At 43.4% G+C, this 12,508-nt stretch overlaps 1 protein-coding gene across 1 annotated transcript in view; it reads right to left on the bottom strand.

Annotated features, from left to right (window-relative positions):
* Positions 1 to 11,378, bottom strand: part of EFHD1 (EF-hand domain family member D1) — a 42,179-nt gene extending 30,801 nt beyond the window's left edge. Inside the window, exon 1 of the mRNA XM_054983689.1 lies at positions 10,960 to 11,378. Coding sequence (XP_054839664.1) covers positions 10,960 to 11,294 — 335 coding nt within the window. The 5' untranslated portion in view covers positions 11,295 to 11,378. The remainder of the gene's footprint in view (positions 1 to 10,959) is intronic.
* Positions 11,379 to 12,508: the final 1,130 nt, after the last annotated feature.

The following is a 12,508-nucleotide window of genomic DNA, read 5'->3' as shown; positions in this document are numbered from 1 at the left end:
ATCCAGGATGATGTCTGTCTTGAAGGTATTGGCCCTTACATTTCTGTTTGCCCCTTCAATGGGGGCAGCTACTGTTGTACAGGAGGAGTTGGATCAGTCTCCCGATCCATACTCCTGACACTCTTGAGGCAATTGAGACAATAGCTGTAGCCTTAATAGCCATGGTCACGGCCTCGTAAGCTCTTGTTAGCATGGCCTCTCTCTTCTTGTCTAAGTGGTCTCTGACTGATGCTTACCCATCTTCTGACCAGAGCCCAGATGACTGAAGAGTAGCCACTGGAGGTTCCATTGCAGGTACCTGCAACAACTCATAGCAAAGAAAGGTAGGGAGTACAGTTTGTTTTGTTTTGGGACCAAGTCTGGGGATTATTAATTGGCTTATGGTTTAGAACACTCAGCCTTGAACCTTCTGCACAAATATTCTGGAAATGGGAGGACCTTTTCTGAGGAACCTTCACTAGGAAGTGACTCGTTTCCCTGGGTTGGATTTGGTATTCCCAGTCTTAAGGGTTCTGGTAGGGATATTTCTTCCTTTTCCACATCTGAAGGAATTCATCCTTCTCCCTGTCATTACGAACTCTATCTGAGAGCGATCCCCCTGCTCTGTGGGGATCCCTGACTGATAAACGTTACAAAGTGCCTTATTCTGACTCAGACCATCGGTCAGTGTTATCTCCCCAGACTGTCAGCAGGTCACCAGGGTCTCAGGAAGAGGTTTTTCTCCTCATCTACCTAATCTCTTAAACTGGAGTTAATGGGGAACAAACCTGGATCTTTTGCATACAAAGCAGAAGCTCTTCCACAGAGCTACAGCCTTACTCAAGGAGGGGGGGAGGAGGTAGACACCACACCACTATTTCCTCTCTCCTGGTTAGTCTTAAGAGTTAAAAGGCTCAAAGACACCGGCAAAATTGCGCCCTTTATACATTACCCATCTGACAGGGAAAGGCAGGGCTAGATCCTGTTGTAAAAGCAGGGCTAAATCCAAAGGGGAAAGGCCTGCCATAAAATCTCCAGCCAGGAGATTGGCATGGGCACATTCACATGCAGCCAGGGCTGAGGAGATTCCTGGAATCTTTATAGGGCCAAGGTGCTTCTGACGGGTAATGTAACAGGATTTTCTCCCTCACAGCCAGTCTAATTGCTGACAGGAATTCTGGAGGTATAACACGCTCGGGGGAACACTTACGTGGCCCTCCTGGGCTTGTCGGCTGGAGCTCTGGGTGTCTGGATTATGTTTCAGCCATGTTTCTCCTGGCAGGAGATTGGCAAGCGCGTTGTGTTGTTTCCCGCCAAAATTGAGCTCCACCAGGTGGCGCTGTTCTCAGCTGGCTGGCTGAGGCAGGCTGTTTTAACAAGCTCCCTCTGTGGAAGATGGGGCTGTTGAGAGGCCTGCGTCTCTTCCAAGGCCATTTCCTCGCCGGGGAACCCATACCGCCTCAGAGGCATGCTGGTGCCGGCTGGGCCTGTTCCCGCCGCCGGTAGGACGGCTCTCCATGGGAACAGCCCAAATTCTTCTCCATGAAGCTTTCCTCAGAGTCCGATGACTCTCTAGAGATCATCTCGTCCTCTTCTTTTCTTTCTTTGGCAAGAGGAGTAAAAGAAGAGGAAATGGGAGGAGAGTAAGGTAATGAGGTAAGTAAGGAGTAAGGTAAAGAATGATTTGAGGAAGAAGAAAGATAAATAAGAGACAGAGAAAAAAGGCAGCAGAGCTAGCCTAGCATAGAACTGCTCTCCCTGGAGGCAGGAACAGAACTGAAGAGAGGGTGGTCCCACAGGCTAGACAGGAAGAGGAAGAAAGTTAGTTCCTGCCTCCCTGATTGAATGGTGGGAATCACCCAAGATGTCCTCCGCCTCAGAGGGAGAAGAAGCATTTCCCTTTTGGCTTGAGCATTTTTCAGGTTTCTTGCCATGACAGCAATAAATAAATTAAGACAGCGATAAATAAATTTAGATTACACATAATGGTTGGTTGAGAGGGCACAAAGGCAACAGTCTAAAAGGCAGAGACAAGTCTGTACAGAAGTGGGGTAGGGGGTAAAAGACTTCAAAAATATTTTAAAATATGTGGCTTCAAATTATTCACTAAAACAGCTATGGGAAATACTCCATTTTAAAGTCCCCGTATAAACCCTAGCAGGGATCATGCGTTGGTTACATGCCAGAATGCAGTCATAGTTAGTGACTAGAAAGTCTTGTAAATGTGATACTGGTCATTCAGATTTCCCTGCTATATTAACATCTCACAAACTATCGCAACAGACAGTCTTTATTTCCACCTTGTCTTGGGTAAGGTGCTTGCATTGCTCCAGTGGGGTCAGTAATTTCCTTCCTGTATCTTTATCTTCACTGCAAACAGAAGGAATGTTTCAAAGCTGGAAACTCCCAGAAGAGGCTCAGTTTCACTGACAAGAGGCTTGAAACTAATCAGATAGTTCATGCTGACAGGTTTATTGTGATTTTTCACAATACAGACTAGTCAATTTCACTGGGATTCTCTGTATTTAGATTTCCAACTTATGATCATCAGGTTTGTTTCACAAGTTAATACACACAAAAAGTAACATGTAGTTAGTTGCATGCACCTGAAGTGATATAGGTATTTGTGAAACCATCTGTGCTTTATGCTTTGTAGGCTTTTTCAAACGCATATTAGACTCAGAGGTGATTCATACATGCACATATTTTTGATGTCTCATTACTTGTGACTTAACCTTCTGGTATTTTCAGCAGGATGAATGGAAATGTCTCTGTTGAAACGTCTGCATTAGAGGTGATGTCAAGTAATCTATTTGAACATCCATGCATTAATTCATTCCTTCATTGCTATATGATCCTAGGATTCTTCAACTACTACCCTGGTGTTATGGAATGGTTGTCTGGGAGCAGTTTGCAAAGCTCCAACTCTAAAGGCTTACCATAAGACCTATAAGGTGGTCCAGTGCTTAAGGACTTTTTCATGAGGGAATCTTGTCTTACACAGGACTCAAGTAGTTTCTCAGGCAATTAATAGAATGTGGAGTTCTTTCTGATTTTTAATTATCTCTTTTGGTATGTTTTTCTAACCTTATGGCAAGGCAAGGTAGTTTGGCTGAGAGAAAAATGAGGTATAAATATTTTAAGTAAATAAAAGAATAGACAAAAGATTCTCTGTCCCACATGGTGAGTTCTGGAAGAATGCATTTTTAGACACCACTGGCAGACCCCTGTGTTTAAATGCAAAGCTGCTTCAATCACAGATACATTTATTTACTTTATTATTTATTTATACCCCACTTCTCTTCCCAATGGGGACCCAAAGTGGCTAACATAATTCTTCTCCATTTTATCCCTAAAACAACCCTGTAAGATAGGTTAGGCTGAGAGTGTGTAACTGGCCCTAGGTCACCAGGCAAGCTTCCATGGCAGAGTGGGGATTTGTACCTGGTTCCCCTGGGTCCTACACTGATACTCTAACCACTATACCACACTGGCTCTAAAAAGCACAAAAGGGGTATGTGGGAATGGGAGTGCTGAGCCATTCTTGCCACTCCTGCCCCCTCAGCTGTCACTTCTCCCGAGCCAGGTTAAAGCAAAGGAGTGGACAAACACCAGTCTCACTGACCCCTTCTACAATTCCAATCACTCCTACTCAGAGCTTTAAACAAACCTTCCACTGTGATATCTAGTTTGTCCTTCAGCAGTATTAAACTCAGCCTTTGTAAACCACACCAATGGAAGTCCCGAGGCTCTTGCCACTCAACAATACCAATCGTTCAGCTTTTTTTGCTGCTGTCACACTTGAGGAGAAACACAACTGCTAACAAGTGGATATTTAAGAACCCACTAGCCTCTGAATAGGAAAGTTCTTATCCTTGCCATTATTTCTTCATGCTTTCTGTGACTCAAGTATACATCACTCTAAAAGATGCTCTCAAAATTCCATTAGCCAGCACTGCTCTTTAAAATGAAACTGTTTGTAACTACCCATGAATATTAAAAAACTGAAAATGCTACTATCAGCATAATTTCAAGATTAAAAAAAATTACAAATTTCAGAACATGATATAGGCCTGATGTGCATATACAGGTGAATGGGGTAGAAGAATGGATATGATCACTTCAGATTCGGACATGCTTTGAACTTTCTTTTGCATGACAAAAAATGCTAACATTACAGTAGCACATCAGGGAGAAATGTTCTACTCCCTCTTTGCTTTCTGTGATCACTTTCTATTTTCATATTTGGAACATGGGAAACATTATGATCCTCCACCTGCATTCTGAAATGGTATAGTCCATTCTATCACCTCAGATTTCTGCCCCTCCATTCCCCTGCAAGTGTGAACTCGACCTTAGATATAATACATAACTTTTAACCTTTGATTGATCAATACAGTTGTTACTTCAGCTGCTAGCAGATACCAACAAAGATCAAATGCAACCAAAACATTCCTCTTGCTATACGGACAACAGTTCTCACATTGCCCATTAAAATATCATTGGATGCAGGAACCATTCTATGCAAGTAAATCTGCATAAATTTACTTATAAATATTACAGAATTACTTTGGCAGAGAGAAACTAGAGGGTAAAGTATGAAGATATACAAGATGCCATCTGAGCACATTTCATTTATTTATTAGACTTCTATGCAGCACCTCTCATTCTGCAAGGAGCTAAGGGTGGTATACACAATCCCCTCACTTTATCCTCACAACAACCTTGTGAGGTATTTATTTATTTATACCTCACCTTTCTGTTCAAAGAGCAACCAAGGAGGTAGGTTAGGGTGACAGAGTATTGCTGGCCTAAAGTCACTAAACAAGCTCCATGGCAGAGTGGGGATTTGACCTGCACCTCCCCTATCATAGTCCAATATTCTAACTATCACATTAGCTCTCACATAGGTTCTGTGAGTCACAAGAAGCAACAAGAAGCTTTGCAAAGAGCAAAAGCAAAAGAAGCTTTGTAAAGAGCAAAAACTCCCATTTCCCTTAGCAATAGATTTTGTTCTCTCAAACTACAATGCCTAGCAACTTTTTATTACATTACATGTAAGTATAGTCTTAGGGATCTGCTAATGTCATTCAATGTTGTGACTCATGGAGAAATCAGTATTATGCATATTTTAACATTCATGTGCCATGACCCAAAGGCTTATGTGCACAGGGCTCCAAATATCAGCTACAGTACAGTACACTCCATGAGAATCTCTTAATTCATAGCCAACAAATAGGTAGATTTTAATTGAGGCAATGATGTCTCACTCCCAATCTGTCAATTTTTGCTGCCAATCTGTCAATTTTTACTCAGTTCCTTGTTATCCCATATAACAATTTGTTTGCATCCAGGTATCCCTTGGAAATCCTCGTAAGAGCACTTTCAAATGTAAAAGCTGTTCAAAGTGATCATAGCTCTGGTAAGCAATATCTTATTTAAATATTGAGAACCTGTGTGGTCTAGTGAAGAGACTGCTAAACCTGTGATCTAAAATTGCTCTTGTTGGTTACTAGTAATATTAGAAGAAGGGTGTATGATACTGTCATGCATTAAGAAAAAGGAAATGCTGTTCACAGTGCACAAGCAGCATTTGGAATCTACTAGTATGTGGCAAACAGCTCACAGTAGAGCAGCGTTCAAAAACACATTTCAATGAACGGAATAGATTACAATGCATACATAGTTTTGTTATTTTTGACTGAAAATACTCTGAAAAAATCAGATCCTCATAAATTATCATTAGGGACTAGAAAATTCTATTAGTGGCATTAATTTTCTTTTATTTTACTTAATGTATACCCTACCTTTCCTCCCCAATAGAGACCCAAGATGTCATGACTTCCTCTGACCCACTCAGTTACTCCAGCTCAGAATCCCCAGAAGAGGAGTCTGAGGACCTATTGTTAGCAGTCAGACCCCTCCCTCATACTAAAAGGGCAGTTTATGGATATGAAGTATCATAAACCCCTTGCTAGAAGTCCTAGACACTTCCTGGCCCCAGGTAGAGTGGATGCCAGCTGGCCTGGAGCCTGGAAAGCTACCAAGCCATGAGTCATAGGGGAATGAATGGCTGAATGGTCCCCATGCCCCAGAGAGAAGTAGAGATAACAAAGCTTCTTGAGAGACACCTCTCCACCTAATCTCATCAATGCCTTCCTCCACATTTCCTCTTCCATCTGTAGCCTTCCTATCCGATACTTACCATGTCATCAAGCTATATTTTTACCTATAGTCCACCCCAAGATAGTCATATCACACCTTTCCCAATTTATTGTTCCACTTCCAGACAAGCCATTAAGATATTTTTTTTTGGAAGCAAGATGTCAGTTTTGCTCTAGGACATGTTTCACCCTATAACTGGGCTGTTCAGCCATATGCTCAGTGTCAGTAGGTGCCTTGGTACCTACTCACGCACTCCCACTTCATTGGGCTCCTTCTCTCTGTGAAATGCTGGTTGTATTGCTGCTGCTCCACGGACCTCCTCCTTCCCTCCAAGATTGGTAAATATCAGCACTGACCTGAATAGCCCAGGAAAGCCTGATCTCAGAAGCTAAGTGGGGTTGCCCTTGGTTAGTAATTGGATGGGAGACCTCCAATGAAGACCAGGGCTATAGAACATCTGCTTGTTTATTTGGGAGTTCTCTAAGGAAACAATCCTGGTATACACAGGTGAAGATTTTCCAGTTACCTCTTCACTGCATCTCCTTGAATGCTAATTCCCCCAACTCACAAGGAGACTCCCCCCCCCCAATTTGGGTAACACCATGGTCTGTGTCTGTGGTGGACCAGAGGGACCAAGAAGGGCCCAGCACTGCAGGGGCCCTGAGGATATCTCATCGGTGTCACCCTGTCAGAGCCTATGAGCGACACCTCCCCATCAGCCCCTAAGAACAATTTTCTCCCAGCCTATTTAAACCAAGACTTGGGAAGACAGCCTTTGTCGGATCAACCTCTTTGCAAGGCTACAACCTTGAGTGCTAGACCTAACTCCAGACCCTGCTCAGTGAACATCTGTAGGTAAGTCTTGGCTCATGAGGAGACTCATAGACCCAGAAACGTAAGGCCAGAATACAAAACAGCTTACATCATTCTCCTCTTCTCCATTATATCCTCACAACAACCATGTGAAACAGGTTAGGGTGACAGTGTGTGACTGGCCCAAGGTCATTCACCAAGTCTCCAAGGCAGAGCAGGGAATCGAACCTGGGTCTCCCAAATCCTAATCTATTACTCCACTACACCACACTGACTCACATCGCTGATAGCTACTTTTACATATCTACAGTCAGGCCTTTTGGGAGGGGGGTTGTAGGAGCCACACTCGTTTTTCAGCCTTCAGGGTTTTGTATTTTCATGAATATATTTTCCACTTACTCCTACCACAAAACCTATATGGTTTGGGGCCACCATACCTAGGAAATGACCTCCTTGGTTGTGCCACAAAAACTCTGGAACTCTCACCCCAGGGATATTTGTCTGTCCCATTCTGTTGCCATCTTCTCCCAGTGGGCAATATTTTACAAATTTAGAAATGTAAAATATTTTAAATATAATTTGAAGTGGCAGAAAATTAACACAAATATAGAGAGCATTTGCTGGACTTAAAAATCAGGTAAGTCTTTTAGCCAAAATTCCAGCTGTGTACAGTTTTCCAGGAAGATTGAATAAGGCCCTTCCACAGAATCCCCATGCCAAATAATAATTGCTTTGTTTTGCTATGTGTTATTTGATCTGGAAGAGACTCATTACCATTCTTTTCCTCCTGGATTTGTCTGTGTTTTCCCTAGACCACCTGCCCCCAACTTTAGATGATTTAGCATAATTGGCAAAGCACCTTCTTCAATTTAAAAGCAGTTTTATTCTAAGTAAAGGTGAGTGTGAACAATGGGTCAATTAAGGTTGAACAAAAAAGTTGCATCAGCAGCTGTCTACGCTGAAGACATCCCTAGTGTGTCTCAAAGATGACTTAGTTTAACTTTATGAGCATAGGAGGAGCCCAAACCCCAACCAGACTAGTTTCTAAACTTTGGGATAAGGGCCAAACTAGATTTAAAAGATGCAGCCTCCACATTATATACACAAAGGCAGTATATGTGTGAATAAACAAAATCATCAAGTTCAGTTCTAAATCTCTAAGGATGTTCTGCACTGGCGCCTTCCCACTCATAGAGCTGCTGAGGTTTGGAATTGCCTTGTTTCATATGAGAGCTGTGGCCTGATATAATAGTAAGTGTGTAAGTACTCACTTCTGGGCAGAAAATCATAGGGATAGAATAGAGAAAAGGTTATATCAACAAGGCCTGGTTGGCAGCCAGGGAGCTAAAGCAATGTTAGCTACTCAGGGCTGACTGTTATTGTTTGCTTAGCACCAAGGGCAGATTTACTCCCATATTAAAGCCCAGCTAGGTTTTAAGCCTGAATATTTCAAAATGTACACAGAACTCAAAGTGTTTGCATCTTCTTTGCATGGTTTTTGCCAGACTCTGACAGGGTCTTCTCTAGACCCTTGCCTCCCAACTCCAGACCACGAACAGCAGGGAAGCAAGGTACTAATTCCACTTCAGTGATGATTTACAGGAGCATATTAGAACAGCACTCACAAACCCTCAAACTGGGGAAAATCTATCTCAAAGACAATGTGAAAGGGAATACAGAGCTTACAGAGCTTACAGAGCCCTCAAATAAATGATGGTGAAGAATCTGGAGAAGAATGTGAAACATTTAGGGTCTGGAACAGGTTAAATCCTCTCAGGAATAAGTCCTCCCCTCCCCCCTCATAGAAAAGATTCTGCCAGGTACAGTTTCCTCATCATTACATCATATATGACAAGAAAAACAACATCTACTGAAAATCTTTCTTCCGTGCATGTATTAGAGGAATAGAGGTCCAGTGAGGATCTGGAGATCCTAATGGGGCACACAGCTGTTAGAGACAAGAGTGGAATATGAGAAATTAGGGTGGTAGGCAGTAATAGTGGTACCCAACTTGGTCACAGTGGCCAATTTGGAAAGGCACAGCTGCTGCTATAATTGTAGATGGGGGTGTGATACAAAGGGCAGCTCAAGACCTTGCCTCCCACCATCACAAAGACAGCATTATTAGACTTTTATTAACCTTGGATTGTATTTTGTTCTTTTTTCTCTTGTATATAGTTTTGCAAGTTTTTAAAGTTCACTAACTTTATTGGACAATCCCAGCTGTATATATATTATACACTTTTATTATCTGTTCATAGCACTTTCATGTTATTATATTTGGTTTTGTTGCCTCTGTTTATTTCTTTTTTGGTGCTGCTGACTATGATGTTATCCTATTATTGATTGTGAAATCTGGGCTTGGTTATATTTGTAAATCACCCCAAGAACCTTTCAGTTGAGGAGCACATGACCCTGTTTGAAGTAAACAGAGAAGTCCAATTTGCATTTTTAGAGTCTATTAAGCACTACAGCTACAAGCACAAATTATTAAGATAATAATGTTCTTTAGGACAGTCACAACTGGCAAATTACATCACCCAGAATAGTCACAGTCCTATGCATATTTATTTGGAAATAAATCCAACTGAATTCAATTGAGTTTATTTTCTAGAAGTAACACTTCAGCATTAATTTATCAAAACTAACCTGGAGTTATAAGTCAATAGGCCTTTAAGTAGTGTTTGAATATGTGACAAAATAGCCACCTTTCATGACTTTTAAAGAAACATGCTAAATATAGCCACAGTTGACTTTGCAGAGCTGGGGAAGGTCAAACTTTTTGTTGCAGTGGGACTTCTTAAAAACACAACTCTCAAGTACATGCTACTTCAAACCTATACCACAGGTTCAAGGAAGAAAAAAGAAAATAAACCTATGTAGTTTACATAGCATTACCAGTTCCGCAAGGTAAAGATCTCAACCTATTTTTATGGTGTTAACTTAGCATGTGAATGTAAACTGCAGTACTTTCTTCTACACAACCCCTTTCCCTTTTGGCTTTCATAAGAATATGCGCACCAACATTAATGAAGGAAAGAAGCACAGGTATCTCTATACTTCCACCCATTTCCAGGGTTACACTAGAGTACTCAACAGCTCATCTTTGCAGAGCAACCAATGAGGAAGAAGACCTGGCTAGAATAACTTCACACTCTGCCAGTTTAGGATGGGCAGCCTAATTGAGAACCACTCCTCTCCAGAAAAAGAAGCAACCAGAGAGAATTGGTGCTTTTAAAGCCTGACCGCCTCTAGCTCTTCAGAGTTTAGGCTGTCTCCTATCCCAACAAGAGTTACACGCCCTTCAAACGTCATTGAAGTCAACGAGCTTCGAAGGGTGTAACTCTCTTTAGGACCGCAGTCTCTACGGACTGACCAGCCAGTTTCTCTATCTGGCCACAGGCAGCATATCCATGTCGAAGGGAGGATTCTTCACATTTTTTAAATCAACGGCCACTGCTGGCGTGGAACTGCCAAGAACCTGACCGGACCGGATACGTGCTCACACTGCTCTGCGGAACAAGTTACTGCCCTTACAGTGCAATCCTATGCTGAGGTACTCCAGACTAAACCCATTGATCTCATTGGTCTTAGACAGGAGTAGCTCTGCATGGGATTGTGTTGTAACTCCCTTCCCCATGTAAACGTCATACACACACTGCTGTTCAGGGAATAAAATGCTGAACCGTAAGGGCGTACATTTGAGTAAACATACACGGGGGGGAGCGGTGCTGCATAACTGCAATCCTAAACTCGTGAATTGAGGGAGTTTGTTCAAAACCCATTGCATAGAATGGGATGTTATCGTGGACCGACCGTACTTACAAGCGCGCAGCAACAGTGCCGCAGCCTTAAAGACACGTGCGGCCCGATCCGGTTTCTAGTCAGGCGTGATGCGCTCTGCCTAGGGGTGCAACCCCGGTGGCTCTAAATCCTTTTGAAATCAAAGTAAACCCAACAGCGGGCTGTGAGAGAGGGAAGAAGGGTCGGGGCGGTGCTTACAGTCGGAACAGGCGCTCCATGTCCTTGATCTGCCTGCGGGAGAACTCCTTAAACTCGGTGTAGGGATTGAAGATCTGGGCGAAGCGGGGTCGAGCTGCGCCCGCGTTGATGTCTTGCCGGCGGCTCAACTTGGCGCTCAGCTCCGGGTCAGCCGCGGTGCTCACCACGCTCCGGTCTTCGTCAGTGTCTCCCGGGCTAGCCTCAGAGCCTGCCGGCGTCGCGCCCCCAACAGCGACCCCCTCCTCGCTCTCCTCCTTGTCGGGGGTGGGCTCCGAGCAACTCCCGTCCCGCAGCAATCGGCGCTGCAGCTTCTGGGCCAGCTCAGCCGAGGCCATGATTGGGGCCAGAACGCGCCGGTCCCGAACCTCACCGCCTCCAGCAGTTCCTTCGCTCGAGGAAGATCCACCCGCCCCACTGGCCCCAAACTTTATTCTAAGAGTTTGTCGAATTGGCGGGGAAGGAGGCGGGGAGACGCCGGAGGCTGGGCCGAGACTTAAGGAGGCGCCGGGGAATTCGCCCCGGAGGGCGGACGCCGCAGACGTTTTTCTCCAGAGGGCCTCGAAAATAGGTTGGCTGCTCACCCTGAGCATTTACCACCTTCTTGTAGTAATGTTTACCTTTTCGTTGGGCAAGTAGCATTGGTATCTAGTGTCCGGGGGAAAGGGCACCGAATGTGGTGGGCGACATTTTTCATCGTTTACATTTCCACACGTGAGACCCATAATATTCTTTGGTCATTTTAGATTTTGCTTGGACAGGGACAAGCTTTTAGTAGTTAAGTTTCAAAAGACTTTTAAGTTTCAAGCTTTTAGTAATTAAGTTTCAAAACAGTAGATGTACGGCTTTGGCGGGGAGGGCGGGGGTACAGTCCCAGAGTTCCTTTTGCACAAGAGGGGGCACTTGGTAGGAAGGGCAAAGCTAAGCACGGTAAAACAGTGGGGAGCAAGTGCTGCTGCTGCTGCTTTGGGTAGGCTTTGCAGGCGCAAAATATACGTGTCTTAATTCACTCACAGTCAACATACACGCTCCATGCCGCAGTGTCTGGTAGTGGCTATAAATATAAACCAGGCAACCAGAAAGGTAAAGAGGTAAAAGAAATGGATCAAAAAGCTAAGGGAAAGAAATCTGTGCTCCAGTTTTTCAAATCACACAAGGCCTTTTGGCAGTCAGGCAACCATAGAGTAACGAGGGAAGCAGATGATCAAAATCAAAATGATTTCAGTATAGCAACTAAGTTTGTAACAAATAACTTTCAGTGACTGTGCATAGCTCTACAGATTCTTTGCACACTGCCAATGACTGTAAAAAGTTGAAAGAAGTTTCAGCAAGCTAGCACTCATCAAAAAATTGCAGGTGTTCTACAATGAAGTAAGAACGGTTAAGCCACCTAGTCATCTTGTCTATTGAGTGGGAATATGCACAAGAAATTAACTTTCAGGTGTAGTTCATGCATTTGCAATGAAAAGGGCCACAAAAATAAAGTTTTAAGTTAAGTGGCCTAATCTTTGCATCCACATAGGTCCATTCGAATTTTTTTAATGCATGATCT

The sequence above is a fragment of the Eublepharis macularius genome, chromosome 6 (genome assembly GCF_028583425.1).
Source record: "Eublepharis macularius isolate TG4126 chromosome 6, MPM_Emac_v1.0, whole genome shotgun sequence".
NCBI lineage: Eukaryota > Metazoa > Chordata > Lepidosauria > Squamata > Eublepharidae > Eublepharis > Eublepharis macularius.
The sequence above is the reverse complement of the archived record's forward strand: the minus strand, read 5'-3'. Positions and strand labels throughout refer to the sequence as shown.